Here is a 15249-nt window from a genome sequence, read left to right on the forward strand (position 1 = left end):
TTTCTTGTAGAAATTGCAAGTAACATGAAAATAGAAATTTTTTATTTGAAATTAAATTAGTTTTTTAATGTAGTATTTGACAATTAATCTCGGAATCCGTCTATCCAAGCCTACGTTTTGTACTATTCCCTCCCCTCCAAACCAAACAAATCCCTACTGGCCATTGAGCTGTCGGATTATTCTTCTCGCAGTCTTACCTTTAAACCCTATTTTCTTTAAGAAGACGCTTCCGCATGAAATGGCTTAAAATTTTTACGTATTCGGTTGGTAATTCGTCGTTTAACCCTCTCTCTGTATTTATTTCATGCTGATTCTTGATGTATTTTCAACTTTATTTATTTTAATTTCGTTATTTGCACCGCTTCTTGTATGTTACTGTCTTTCTTGGGTATTTAGGGATAAACCGTCAAGTAATTCTCTGTGAATAAAAACTGCTTGATTTTGCTTTTGATGTAAACCAAAATTTTTGCGGATATATGGGGATTGAATTAACTTTTTTGCAGCTCGCTTCCTGTGCAAATGGCAACTCTGGAAGATGTTGTCGCGGCGACCCAATTCCTTGCTAAGGAATCTGAAACCCTAGTGGCAGGCTCGGGTTCTGACAGCCGGGTTAGGGCTTCTGATGTAGAGAAAGTTTATGGGTCGGCGTCTGCTACTTTGAAGAATTTGAACAGTATATCTAATGGTGTTACTAGTGTTTCCGTTAATGGTCCTTCTAATGGTATTTTTGGTGGAAAGAGTACTGATGATAGTAAGCAACTGAAAGAAAGTGGGAAAAAATATTCGATAGGAGATGTGATTGATGACAAGCTGGAGGATGGTTTCCGAGTGGGGGATTTTGTTTGGGGCAAAATTAGGAGCCATCCATGGTGGCCAGGACAGGTTCATGATCCCAAAGATGCATCAGAATTTGCAGAGAAACATAGCCAGGAGGGTTGTCTTTTGGTGGCATTTTTTGGGGATGGTTCTTGTTCTTGGTGCACACCATCACAGCTGATACCTTTTCTGGAGAATTTTGAGGAGATGTCAAAGAGTGGTGGTTCTAAGAGCTTTTTGAATGCTGTAAAGATGGCCTTGAATGAGATTTGTAGGCTTGTGGAGTCGGAGATGAGTTGTAAATGTACACTGGAGGAGATAAAAGTTGGCCTCGCTAGGCCCATGGTGTCCAATTTTGGAGTGAAGACTGGAGTTCTTATGCCAGAGTTTAATTTTCATCCTCTTTTTCTTGGTGAATATGAACCCATTAAGTTGTTTGCAAAATTGAGGAACTTTGCGGAGGGCATTTCTTTTGCTAGTTCTTTTGAGCTTGCAGTCTTGACAAGCTGGATTTCTGCCTTTTACCGGTTTAAATGTGGTTATCCGTTGTCTCGATATCACAGGGCCTTTAGTATTGAAGGTCTGGAGGACGAGGACAAGGACGAGGATGAGGATGAGAATGTGGCTGAGGTCATGAATGATATCACTGATCGGTATGAAGTCCCTATAAAGGGCCCCCATTCTGATTATGAGATTTATCGTAGAAGGAAGCAGAAAAGTGTTGCGGCGCTTATGGGAGAAGACCCATATGTGAAGCCGAGAAGTCAAGAAAAAGTTACAGTTCACGAGGCAGTCAATTTGGGCAAATCCAGGTCTTCCAAAAAGCGGAAAAAGAGCATTGATGTACTAGGAGAAGGCGGCGGCCAAATGGATTCTTCTATAGGGAAAACGAGTGGGAGGAAAAAGGTTCAGGTTTCTGTGTCCAGTAAAGTGACCAGTGAAGAGGTTGTAAATGCAGAAAAGAGTAATGTTAAAGATGTGGATAATGTAAATAAAGGTTCTTCGTCAAGGAAACGAAAGAAAATAAAAGCTACTTTGGGTGAAGCTAAAGAGGAATCAGAATGGATTACCACACCAAGGGAAAGAAAGAAGAGCAGGTTCTTATCTCCACCTTATACGAATATTGCGCGGAGGGCTGTTAATACTAGCTCAAAGAGGGAGGCAGAATTTGAATCCGATAAAATTACCAAGATAGCTCCTCGGGTGAGAGAACGTATCATGAAAGCTGCAGAAAACCTTTTTGAATCTCCGCCTTTACCCAAGATGGTTGATGAGGCATTCGAGAAAGAACAGCCTGACAAACATTTGGAAAGGCATGACATGTTCGATAATATGAGTCACTGTACCAAGAATGATAAGTTGATGTCTACTATATCTGATGTTAACTCCCCTAGCAACTGCACAGAGAATGATAAGTTGATGTGTTCTATGTCTGATGTTAACTCCCCTATCGATGTAATATTATCCGAGATCAAGTTTACTGCTCTTTTTCCTCATCAAGTTAGCGATGGAGGTTCCCTTGATATTGTCAGGGGCTTTGTTTCTGCACTCAGAAGCTCAACTTATATAGAAGGATCAAACTACAATATATATCAAAATTGCAAGAAAGGGAAAATGAAAGAATCATCTCCCGCTCAATGGAGAAATGTTGGAGACGACCCCACCCAGAAAAAAACCAAGTCATCTGGCCTGAAACCTAGCGAAGCCTTGACAATGAAGACTGAAGAAACTTCAGGTAAGTCCATGTCCAAGAAAGCTGATGAGACTTTTGGCGGAAAAACCAGACCGTTGAATGTAGAGGAAATTGATGCGACGAGGCTTATTTTGACATTCAGCCCCGAGTATTCGTTACCTTCAAAGAAAGATATTTTAAAGATATTTAGCAAGTATGGTTTCCTGAATAAAAAGGAAACAAACATATCCAAAGATTCTCACTCGTTTCAGATTGTTTACGTAAAAGATTCTGATGCAGAAGCAGCCTTCAAATCATCTTTAAGCCAGAGTCCCTTCGGTAAAAACGTTAATTACAGACTGCAGTGTTCCTCAACTTGGCTGAGGTCTCATGGATCTCAGGGAAGAGTTTCATCTTCCCACGAACAGATATCCAAAGAGCTCGACTCTTCCCAGCCACCGGACGAGTTGATGACAGAAGTCAGTCTCATCAAGCAAAAGTTTGAGATAATGACTGCAATTCTCGAAAACTATCATCTTAAATTCTCCCTAGAGGAGAAGTCTAGCTTGAAAGATGAGATGAAACGCCTCGTGGAGATGGTTGAAACAGCTAGTGAGAAGGTAAGAATCATGGCTGAGGGAACCAAATTTTGAAGAATTTGGGCGTCTGTTCATCTTGGGTGTTCTTGATTGTCGATGTAGACATTGGGTAGAGGAGAAATTGCGATGATAGTGTGTGTTGTGTAGTAGCAACCAGGGGTTTTCGTTGGACAGTTCAGATCGGTTTTATAATACAATAGTCAAACGGTTTTATAATATGATTTTCTGTTTTTGATTTTACAAATGTCTAATATGATATCCAAACCGTTTTTTTTTTTAATTTCGATTCGGTTTTTTAGGTTATATTTTTTCGGTCCAATGAATCAATTGAATCACAAATGTAGTTGTTTTAAAATACTAATAAAGCAAAAACTTGTACGAAACGGTCTCATATATCGTATTTTGTGAGACAAATTTTTTATTTTGGGTTATCTATGAAAAAATATTATTTTTTATGCTAAGATTATTATTTTTTATTGTAAATATCGATAGTGTTGATCCGTCTTACAGATCAAGATTCGTGAGACCGTCTCACAAAAGACCTATTCTACTAATAAATATCAACTCAGAACAATCTTGACTAAAATTGAAAAAAAATCACAAGAGATCTGCTCTACTAATAAATACCAACTCAGAACAATCTTGACTAAAATCGAATACTAATAAATACCAACTCAGAACAATCTTGACTAAAATCGAAAATAAATTATCCACCCAAGACAAGTAAAGAATGATTATCAAACGCATTGTGAAAGCCCATCCACAATTTTTTGCCGATTAAATGCAATGAGAAATTGTACCATACGATCAATATTAACAGCCAACTTATTTCAAATGCTAAAAAACTGCCGTACCATCTTTACAAATGACATAAAAACCAACAAAGAATATTTATGCGTATATTTACAAAAGCAAAAAAAAAAAGCCCATTAGCACAACTCGCGCTCAATACAACTGAGAGTTTTCACTTGGGATTTTCTACAATACGAGGCAGCACCAACTCTTGCAAACGAACTGGTAACTCAGTACAGATTAATGTCGTAGAATCAATCCTCGGCAGGATCTTGAGGAGCCTGATCTGCACTACGCTTAATTCAAATGACAGGGCAATCGGCATGTTTCGTGACAAATTCACTCATAGTTCCCACAAAAACCCTATCAAGTTGGTGAAATTCAAATTTTTTTTAATCAAAATTATAACATATGACAAGTCTGATGCTTAAGAGGTTTCAAAGTCATGACAATGAATGGATATGTTCGGACCTATGGAAATTATATTTTTAAAAAAGACGGTCTAAACCAAAAGGAGACAGGCTGCTATACAGCAAAAAAATCAACTGAATATACATACTGTCTAAACCAAAGAAGACAGGCTGCTATACAGCAAAAAAAATAATTGAATATACATACTTCTGAAAAGGACCGAGACCCCTGTTCCCAACCACTAGCAAATCTGGCTGGCGCCATTTTCACCTCATGGCAGATGAGGTCCTTGGCATCACCTGTCTTAACCCATGCTTCACAAGCAACCTACAAATGTATTTGCACTCAGTCGAAGGTCACTTAAAAATAGCTTTGAAGTAGTTTCTAAATCAGATACAAAAGTAACTCGTGGAACCTAATTGGTGAAATAAGTCAAACTTGGATAAAGAAATGAATGCAGGCCTCTATTATTGACTAGCCAGATTAATTTCTAAGGGCAAAGATAGCCCTTCATGCGTGTGAATGACTTATTCATATACATGCAAGAAAATAAAGATGAATGGGGGAAATTGAAAGAGCCACAATGCAGTCGATATACCCCAATCTCATGGCATTGTTTCACGTAGTAATTAGCAGGAGTTGAAGTCCATTATTTTTGTCCCTCTGCCTCAAACTTTTGAAATCTTCAGGAGAGGCATATATACTATCCACACCATCGAAACCTGACCATGAAGGGAACTTTAAGCGTTTTGCCACAATCCACTTAGAGATAAAGCATCATGCATCGAAATTGGACAGTGATAGCAGAAGCGATAAAAAAATAAATAGGATCGATGAGTATAAGAAAAAGTATGTACTCCTTGGACTTTAATGGTGTGAGTGAAAGACATTCCATTAAGCATATACTTCAGCCAGATTAAAAAAGTAAATGGGTGTCACATTACATATTCACAAGGGAATCAAGCCCAGAAGAGAATAACATCCTGCACCTGTTTTTCGAAGATTAGCATGGAAAATTAACCATTATTCATTATTCATGCTTTTAATATCCACCACCATATTAACACTCTGACGTTGACACGAGAGATACATATTACAGCAACACAATATGCTGTCTCACTGTTTCAATTCCACATCATGAAACCCCATAAACCTTCAATATGGCAGGATAGCAAGCTCACAAAGAGGACATGGCTGAATCTCTTATATTCGTTATTGACAGGTTTACAACAAAGATCACGAGGTTCTCATGATCTTAAGTATCAGTGAATGAATTCCAATAAAACCACAACAGATAAATATAATCGTAACTTCCCAAGCTAACATTACCTCTTATATCTAAGTTAGTTGGCTGTTTTGGCGTATTACATGCCCCATTAGCTTCAAGTGAGAATAATTTGTTGGATTAAATATATATGATATATATTGGGTTGTAAGGATTTTGGGCTTTTAATGTGAGTCAATGGAAATTTGGGAAAGTGGATTTGTAGATGAGTTTATATTGTGTTACACTTTACGGAATTATAAGAATGATTGGTCAAGAGGCTCTCTCTCACACACGCCGGTGCAGGAGGTGCAAATCATGGGCTCGATTTGAATTGGAAAATGCTTGACTGTGTGCAAGCATATGAGCGCGACCTGAGTGCGTCGAATGTGGGGTCGATCAAGGAAAAAATCACCTAGCTAGTAGTCTATGCCACCTTTTGCAATTTTTTTTCTCGGAAGAGACATTTCACATGCCCTTGAGATCTTTCACATGGCCTGACTGTTGGTGCTCATTTTGCCTAGCTGTTGGTGCTTCAGCTGCCCTATTGATGGCAACCTTTGGTGCTTCAGCTACATCTTGATGACAACCTATGGCCTTTTGTATGGCTGCTATTAGCATGTATAAATAGGAGATATGTCAAGGCCAAAATACACACAGAAAAATCCACTTTCTTTTACCTTCCTACATTCTGCTCCTGCTAGCTGCGCTTCTGTTCCTACATTTTCCACTAATAAAGTTCAGGTACTACTTCGTTCGCCTGTGTAGTGATTAATGCAACATCTCTGCAGGTCTGCCCGTTGTATAATTGAAAACAGACGTCCGTTTAGAACCTCAAAACACATGCCGGAAGGGTATAAATATGTCTTAAGCAAACTGCACTTAGCCGTAATTTTCGCTTACATAATTTACCTGTTTATGCATAATCATGTAAGATGACTGAAACAATTATCCCAAGAGCATCATCTTCAATCCTTTAAATACCTATACTCTTACTTCAATTGAAATATATTTTCTAAAAAAAGCTGGACTACATGATCGAACTGTAATAATTTGTTTGCGCTCGAGTCCAGAACTCGTGAATAAATTATGAAATTTATATCAGATAAAAGAATTGTAAACATTTATTCTTCCAACAATTCCCCTTTAGCTGCATCCAAGAAACAATAAACTGCACCCAATAAAGGAAACAAAAAGTGCTGTAAACAACATCACATACTTTATCTATCTAAAGCAATCACAACAAAACAATAGAAGTCTTTATACCAAAACAGCTAATCTTTATTTGGCAAATAAAACTACAAGTTGTGTTGGTATTTCACTAATAGAGTAAAACAAATTTTTTTTTCTCTATGCGACATTTTATCCCTGTCGTGGCTGATGGCTCTGTTAGATAATTCATGAGAAGTAAGTCATCGACCTTCTTTATTCTTATAATAGAAAATACCAGAAAAACAATCAAACTCCAAGTGTCAGAATGATTCACATGCTGATCAATTTCCAAAGTTCTCGTTAAAAGCACTCAATTCCCATCTACAAGGGGATAAAACTCCACTGCCATAACACGAATCTCCACCAAAAAAAAAAAAAAAACTAGCTCAACAAAAAGAAAACAGATACAAACGTTAAAACGACCATACTAAACAACACAAGATCAGAAACATAAATATCGAGAATAAAAAGCAAATTTTTACAATAATGCTTCGGCTAATCTTAAAAAGAAAAAAAAAAAGAAGAACAATTTTAGTTGTTCATTTACCATCTTCATCGGGAACTTGAACTTGAAGAATGAGGAGTTTAAAACCAGAAGTATTGGAACGAATGATTTTGTGGAGAGTCCATTCGAATGCTCCTTTAGAGCTTATGGATGAGTGTGGGTAACCTTTGAGAGTCGACTGGTTGACCGCCACCATTATCCGAGTTGAGTCTATGCTCTCCGACGCCATATTCGGCAACTGCTCCTCCTTCGGCAAGCTTCTGCATGAGTCGGACGCTGGATTGGTTCTACTTGACGGCACTCATGACTTTGCTCATAATATTTATATACACGGTGGGTCATTCTGTCTCGTATCATATATATGTTAGATGATCAACTTTATTTATATTTATAATAAAAAATAATATTCTTGTATAAGTAAAGTATTTGTATAAGTAGAGCACATGATTCGTAAGAGTAGAGTACATGATTGTTTGATATATTGGCATTATTCTGACTTTCGTACCCAAAGAATTTATGATTACAAGCTCTGTCATCCCAAAAAAATAAAATAAAAAAAAGTAGTGGTATATGACTAACGAGTGAGCTCAATAATTTGTCCAAAGCAAGCCATTAATTAATGATTGGATTAAATATTAAATGAAGTATGGTGGGCCCGCCATTTTCAAGCCCACTCGGAGGCCCATAAAACTCTGGAAATTTGGGTCGTAGGGCAAAGGATTTCCGAGATGGAAAATTTGCAATTCCCCGTGCGCCATACCTCCATCTCTCTGGATGTACAGGCAAGTGTTTTGTTCTGTTAATCGAAAATTCAACTTTTAGTTTGATTATTGTATGTATTCCAGGGGAACGAGACGGAAATCATCGTAAGCGGCTATGGAGATCACATCCTTGTGAGTGTGTTTACTACCCTCTGGGTTTGTAATTTGCCTACATTTTTAATCTTTCGAAACTATATCAGGTTTTGGCTACGCAGATTGGAAGCATGGGGACAATATTACATGCCAGGTGTGGTGTGTTTTTTTTATTCTCAGCTCTTAATTTATATTGTAGTGACAAGATTTATTAAGTTGTAATCTAAAGAGGGTGTATCTTGGATTATTTTCTTTCTGTGGTTTATATCGAGTTTGCATTGTTTGAATTTTAAAGGAAAATATAAATTCTGCAATCACACTTGAGTAGCTTATCAGCCACTTGGGTATAATCATGTTGTACATAGGTGAACATCATACCACATCCACTCCCGTAGACTCCTTGCGTAACTTTGAATTGATGTTTAGACATAGGGCCCAGAGTTTTTTTACATTAAGTCAGCACTCCGCTACATGGTTTCAAATTACTAGTTACAAGGAAACAAAGAAAGTGTACTTTGATTTGTTCTTACTAATGAACATGGAGTTTACCTTCTTTGAGTAGCATAATTTTGGTCTTATGATCTACTTTTGGTGTCAACACGCATTTTGCGGTGTTCTTCACGGTTATAAGTTTATTACTCATGTTAACCGCTATGGATGTGCCCAATTACAAAAAAATTTGATCTTGGTATTGATTGTCAGGAAAGAGGAAGGCCTGTCAGTTGACCCAACTTTCAATGTTAATGTAGTATTTGGGAAACGAAACGAGGTAATTGCTTGACTACTATATCTTCCTGCTTGCGTAAGTATTACTTTATGGTTTTAAGGGATTTAAAAAGAAAAAATACTGATCACCAGATGATCATGTGCAGCCAATGCTAGTTGCATGTGCTCGACGAATAATACAGCATATAAGGTAATCTAGCAAATTCCATCATTTTGTTGCATTCTTGTCTGCTCTTCCTTGCCAACTTTTTGTCAAACATTATGTTATTTAACCTTGTTTATCGACTCTCTCTCTCTCTTGCTGCAGCGACGCAGGATCGTCTAAAGCATTAGTATTGTCTCTTGGGCTTATAGACCACTCAATGGTACACTGTTTATCTATAATTTTTATTCATGAAACAGAAGTAAGGCCATCGAGTTTCCTATTTGTTGATTTTAATGCAGGAAACTATAAAGGCCATTGTTTCTGCTGTCGTAGAAAAACTTCCCGAGGCCACTTGATGTGGTGAAGATACACTCTCGGTGGTCGGATATAATGGCTAAATTAAGAACTAGGCTGCTTAATATTGACAAGCCAATTTAGGGAAATACGTCGGGGTGTGTTCATTGCCATTTTAGTCATTTTCTTTAGACTTGGGAATGAAGTTGAAAGACTGGGAATTTCTAAATGATCCGATCCATGTACGTTGAAGATTATAATTAAGTGAAAATCTTAAGGTCGTATTTCATTCATTGATCGATGCAAATCCAACATACACATATTTTGTATCTAATAACTTAGTCTAACTAATGATAATGACGTGACACGTGTCATGCTGTTGTGACAAATTCTATGCTCGATATTTACATTCGCCAACATTTCATGGGGCTTGACAATTGGATCTTCTTTATTTTGTGCTAGTTGGGCCTGATTCTCATATGGCCTAACTATGTAATAGCAATTCGACTTCTATCTTACCCTTATCAGTGGATTAATAATCCCAATTACTGGCGGTGGCTGATTCGGCCATTGATTATCATACCATATTAATTAAGTTGGGCTGATCTCGATCGAGATGGGACATGCATAAATTAATCAGCACGTAGCCCGTTATCCCTGAATTTAAACATTTGCAATTCAAAATGATTTTGGATGTTCTCTCTCATGACCAATACGGCCGCATGCAACTTGTATTTCATGCACACAACGTCATACATGCAAGCCAACACGTAGCACTCAACCTTCCTCTTTTTATAGCACCTATCTCAAGCTCTTTTCTTCACCATCCCCATGGCTGACCGCGACCGCCCACAGCCTCACCAACTTCAAGTCCATCCTCAACAGCAATACCGCCAGGAGGTGGGCGGAAAACCCCTCCACACCCAGAAAGGCCCCACCACCAGCCAAATTATTGCCGTTGTCACCCTTCTCCCCGTCACCGGGACCCTTCTCTGCCTCGCCGGAATCACACTAGTCGGAACCCTCATCGGGTTAGCTGTTGCCACCCCACTGTTGGTGATATTTAGCCCGATTTTGGTCCCTGCTGTAATCCTCATCGGCGGTGCGACCACTGCGTTTTTGACGTCTGGAGCTTTCGGGTTAACGGGTCTTTCGTCACTTTCGTGGGTTTTGAGTTCATTCAGACAGTCCACTGGTAAGGAGCCGCTGGAATATGCGAAGCAGAGGATGCAGGAGGCAACAATTCAGGTGGGAGAGAAGACTAAGCAAGTGGGCGAAACGATCAAAAGTAAGGCTCAGGAAGGAGGTCGAGAAACTGCTGGCAGAACTTGAAGATGAATTTCGACAGGAATAATGCACGAGTTGGTTTTGTGTGTTAGTTACGTTTGCGTGTGTGAGTTTTCATGTTGTTTTGTGTAGAATGTGATCCAGTGGAACATATTCGTAATACAATGCGAATCAAATCTTCTTGTTTTCTGTAATTTTCTTAGTCAGCTCAACTTTTAACTAAATATAGCTTTTGGAAAAATAATGATTTTAAAATGAAAACCTGAAACCAAGGCTGTTCACATAGAATTCTGACGCTGGGATGATCGTGCTGTCCATTCGCTCACGATAATTGGTATCCAAGGCATTTGGGCCCGAGCGAATGGTGTATTTGCTTCCTAACAATTCGTGAAATAATCAGTAACAAAGATGAAAATTAGGGTCATATTTTAACAGTGTCCACGAAATGGATCGCGTGCAAACCCATGCCCAAATATCTATCCACAAAATGGTTACTGATGTCAAAGTTTCAGAAGGTGGTTTGCCCTTTTCATTGGGAATCCAGAAGCTAAGCACCGAAGATGAAGCCAGCAAACATTGCTCTACGATCTCAAGCAAGTTGGGATCCCTACATAGCAATCCCAGCACCCTACCTGCGCAAACAGAAACACCATTCCGTCTTAGTCCGTAAGATTGTACTCTCTTTCATGCACGGACTCTGAATAATCTTCGGAATCAAATTAATTCTTGATCTCTAATCATAGCTCATTTCCTCGGCAATCAATATACAAATTAATAACATGTAGAAACATCATGGTGTGGAATTATACACGGTGAGGTCAATTAACCATACGGTCTCTGCTCAAAATGCCACAAAATAAACTAGAACTCAAGATATCATCAGGGACAGCGAAAAATATCTTGCCAGGTAGTCGTCATGCTTTTCTATCCATACCTTTGGATAATGAGTTTTATTTTTCCATAAAAATGACTTCAATAATTCAATAAAGATGTATACGTAGAATTCTAATAAATATTATACTATAAATTGATTATAATAATTAATATCATTTCAAGAATAAAATATAACTCATATATTAATTTTTGTAAATAATCCATCTTATAATATTTTTAAATGTTTTTCTTTTAATTTTCTCTACATATTTTTTTTATGATTTTAATGTAATCTTATAATTATTGATATATAAATAATTATGAATATCAATATGTTAATAATCTCAGAAGAATTTGGAGTCTATTATAAGAAAATGAAATGTTTTAGTGGCAATTTTTTTTTAAAATATTATATATATGAAAAATTTATAAATTCAATACACAAAATTTGGTGGTATTTGAAACATCTACTAATATTGTTTAAAATTTAGACATTAATGATCTAAAAGTAAATCCGAGCATGATTCTCAAAAACAACAGAATCAAAATCAGAACTAAAATCTTTTCTTGGTTTTAGTTCCAAAATCAATTTTCAGAATATATAAATTTTACGCCATAATTTTTAAACAATTAGTTTTACTGTCTCACATATTGTATAACCATTTTGTTCGATATTAAAAAATGGATCATAGTTGTACTTTTTTTTAAAAAAAATTATATTATATATCAGAAAAATTTATAAATTCAATACACAAGTTTGGTAGCATGATATCTTTTAATTTATAATTATATATATATTTTTAATTATTTTAGAAATTATGAAAAAAATAAAAAAAACAATAATAAGAAAATAAAAAATACAAGTAAGTGAAAAAAATTACATATAATTTGAGTACGTTACTACTCTAAAACTTGAAAATCAAAATATTCCAAGTGATGTTAAAGAATTGATATGGGAATCAGTTAATGTAAGTAAGTTGTCATGTTTTTACAACTATAATATTTAAATTATATGGTATATTTAATGTTATTAGTTTATCTTTTGAACTTATTTCCTAATTTTTTATTTACAGTTGACTACAATGGTGACATAACAAGTAAATCAACAAATAACAAGTGGCGTACAAAACTCATCTAAGTCAAACATTCATTTTTAGCAAGCATGACAAGCCACAAGAGTTGAACGAGCCACGTACTGGCTATGGAGTTAGCAAAGATGATTGGAGTTCTTTTGTCATTAGTCGCATGTCAGACGACTTCATTGTAAGAATCATAATTTGTTCTTTCAAAATTAGTCTACCATAATTTATATTGAAATTTGATTGTGGAATTTCTGAAATAACTAGAGACTAAGTGATCAACAAAAAGAGAGAAGAAAGCAGAATATATACTCTTACAGGCTTGCATAGAAAGGATATGCACGCTTTGTCGAAGAAATAATAAGTCAACCAATTGAGAATTTGTGGTGTTCTCTCTTTTCTGTATCGGTTAATTTTATTTTTTGATGTTTTTTAATCACTTTATTTTATCTTGGATTTTTTTAGTTTGATATTATCTGAACTTTGATAAGTTACTAATTTCTTGCTGTAGGCGCTGAACTATGTGATGATGATGAGATCAATAGAGCTATTATTTGGAAGAAAGGACGACTCAACAAAGAATGGAGCTTTGAAGGCGAGGATTTGACAAAAACAGTGGATAAGATTGTAAGAAAAATGAAAATAACTCAACCAATAATTTTATTGCAATTGTACTAATTCAATAAAAAAAAGTTTTCAATATTACATGATGCTTATATACAAGAAGAGAGTAAGCTGAAAATTGAAGGGCCAAAAGATGGTATACTTACAAAAGCAATTGAGACTTAAGAACATGCTGGGCGTGTGAGAGGTATTAGAGATCATATGACTCCAATGATCTACTTCAATGTTGGTAGAAACGGGAATGGTGATGATGTTGCGAAAGATGTAATCACTGAGCATAAAAAGGAGTTGATGGAAGCAAAGAAGAAAATTTCAGAACAAGATGCATGTATCAAAAAACTTGAAGCAATTGTGTATAAAAGTTGTGCATATGACATGTCGATCGATGACAAAGACAGTTGCTCAGTAAGAGTAGTACTGACATAGATGAACTCTTAAGAAGTTCTTGTGCGTAGTTCCGATATTGTGTCACTTATTTTAAATTTCAATAAAAATATAATTTTTTTTAAAAAAATGGACTGTAAATTTTATTCCAAAATATTTTTTTTCTTTGATTTATTTTCAAATTCATTAATACCAGAAAAAAAAACATGTATTTACTAATACTATCTAACTAAAATAAGGACATACATGTAAATTCACACAATTTACGTTATTCATGATGGTAATTTACTCAAATTAAAAATAAAAATTGGCACAAAAACTCATGTGAGGCTGTTTCAAGTGATAATTTTGTGAAACATGTCTCATATCCGACTCAAATTATAAAAAAAATTGTTTTTCACTCCAAAATGGGACCATATCAATATTTCTCAGGGATATATATCCATGATACCAGTTCACAGAAGACCTAATCAAATTTTAGAGAACTATAAAATTTTGAACAAAAGTGTATATTTTATTTTAATTTGATTATTTTAAATTCTAATGAAAAAAATAAATCAAACAAAGATGGCATCGAAAAAAATAAGATGGAGTTCATAAATCAAACAAAAAGAAAAAGGAGAGAAATCAAACAAAAATAATTATTTTTTAAATAAGAATATAATTCATTTTTAAAAAATAGAGCTTAAATTTTATTATTTTTCTATTTATTTTAAATTATATTAAATATTTTTTTAAATATAATATAAATTTTATTTTAAAAAATGTGGTTAAGTTTCATTTTTTTCGATTTATTTTAGAATTCATTAATAGTTTAGAAAACAAATAATAAAATTTGTATTTATTTTTATTATTTTAAATTTCTTTCCGAAAAATGAAAGCTTAAATTTTATTCCAAAAAATGATGATTAAATTTCATTTTACTTCCATTTATTTTAGAATTTATTGATTAATAGACAGAAAAAATAAATAAACAAACAAATAGACATGTATTAATTATTATTATTATTATTATTATTTACATTATTCATGGATGTTAATTTACTCAAGTTAAAAATAAAATTGGCACAGAAACTCCTATGAGGCTGTTTGGGAGAATTTTGTGAAACATGTCTCATATCCGACCCGAATCATGAAAAAAATATTGTTATTCACGCTGGAATGGATTGGGTCGATAAATTTAAATTTCATTTTAAAAAATAGGTAGCTAAATTTTTCATTCTAAAAAATTGTTGCTAAATTTCATTTTTTTCTTCAATTTAGTTTAGAAGTTATTAATAGTTAAGGAAAAACAAACAAAAACATATATTTATTATTGTTATCATTTTGAATTTTATTATAAATATAAGTGTTTTTAAAAATGAATTGCAAAGATGCATGAAGCACAAAGTTCAAAATCCAGAGAATGTTATTTTGTGAAATTGCAAAGATCATTATATGGATTAAACAATTCGGTCGAATGTGGTATAATCGGCTAAATAAACACTTAATGAAAAAGGGATATGTAAACAATTCAATACGTCCTTGCGTTTTCATTAAGAAAACAACATCTTGATGCGTAATTATTGCTGTATATGTTGATGATTTAAACATCATTAGAACAAAAAAGAAATTCAAGAAGTTGTATTGTATTTGAAGGAAGAATTTGAAATGAAAGACCTTGGAAAAACAAAATATTGTCTGGGTTTGCAAATTGAACAAAAAAATGTGTA

At 34.9% G+C, this 15249-nt stretch overlaps 3 protein-coding genes and 1 pseudogene across 4 annotated transcripts; 3 read left to right on the forward strand and 1 right to left on the reverse strand.

The window, feature by feature from the left end:
- Positions 1 to 85: 85 nt before the first annotated feature.
- On the forward strand, positions 86 to 3318 carry LOC142537100 (PWWP domain-containing protein 3-like). 2 transcript variants are annotated; one of them, XM_075642666.1, is made up of 2 exons: positions 86 to 267; positions 504 to 3318. In XM_075642666.1, the coding sequence occupies exon 2, from the start codon at positions 520 to 522 to the stop codon at positions 3139 to 3141; it is 2622 nt and encodes an 873-aa protein (XP_075498781.1). In that variant the 5' UTR covers positions 86 to 267; positions 504 to 519; the 3' UTR covers positions 3142 to 3318. The 2 variants fall into 2 exon arrangements, with proteins under 2 accessions (XP_075498781.1, XP_075498782.1); XM_075642667.1 differs by having other exon boundaries at positions 86 to 263.
- A 595-nt stretch (positions 3319 to 3913) lies between these two features.
- LOC142538103 (universal stress protein A-like protein) lies at positions 3914 to 7542 on the reverse strand (annotated as a pseudogene).
- A 364-nt stretch (positions 7543 to 7906) lies between these two features.
- Positions 7907 to 9583, forward strand: LOC142538104 (uncharacterized). Its single transcript, XM_075643543.1, has 7 exons — positions 7907 to 8053; positions 8117 to 8164; positions 8233 to 8279; positions 8828 to 8894; positions 8998 to 9041; positions 9159 to 9216; positions 9296 to 9583. The coding sequence occupies exons 1-7, from the start codon at positions 8000 to 8002 to the stop codon at positions 9350 to 9352; spliced, it is 375 nt and encodes a 124-aa protein (XP_075499658.1). The 5' UTR covers positions 7907 to 7999; the 3' UTR covers positions 9353 to 9583.
- Positions 9584 to 10098: 515 nt separating this feature from the next.
- LOC142538105 (oleosin H1-like) lies at positions 10099 to 10771 on the forward strand. The gene has a single exon (XM_075643544.1). The coding sequence runs from the start codon at positions 10122 to 10124 to the stop codon at positions 10620 to 10622; it is 501 nt and encodes a 166-aa protein (XP_075499659.1). The 5' UTR covers positions 10099 to 10121; the 3' UTR covers positions 10623 to 10771.
- The last annotated feature ends 4478 nt before the right edge of the window (positions 10772 to 15249 follow it).

This window comes from Primulina tabacum, chromosome 2, assembly GCF_025594145.1.
Source record: "Primulina tabacum isolate GXHZ01 chromosome 2, ASM2559414v2, whole genome shotgun sequence".
Classification (NCBI taxonomy): Eukaryota; Viridiplantae; Streptophyta; class Magnoliopsida; order Lamiales; family Gesneriaceae; genus Primulina; species Primulina tabacum.

What these genes read in the sequence shown, in the direction of transcription:
- LOC142537100 (XM_075642666.1), top strand. Translation starts at nt 520, where the DNA reads ATGGCAACTCTGGAAGATGTTGTCGCGGCGACCCAATTCCTTGCTAAG.
- LOC142538104 (XM_075643543.1), top strand. Translation starts at nt 8,000, where the DNA reads ATGGAAAATTTGCAATTCCCCGTGCGCCATACCTCCATCTCTCTGGAT. An exon ending in CCATCTCTCTGGATGTACAG is followed by an intron (nt 8,054 to 8,116) that starts GCAAGTGTTTTG and finishes TATGTATTCCAG; the next exon opens with GGGAACGAGACGGAAATCAT. An exon ending in GCTATGGAGATCACATCCTT is followed by an intron (nt 8,165 to 8,232) that starts GTGAGTGTGTTT and finishes AAACTATATCAG; the next exon opens with GTTTTGGCTACGCAGATTGG.
- LOC142538105 (XM_075643544.1), top strand. Translation starts at nt 10,122, where the DNA reads ATGGCTGACCGCGACCGCCCACAGCCTCACCAACTTCAAGTCCATCCT.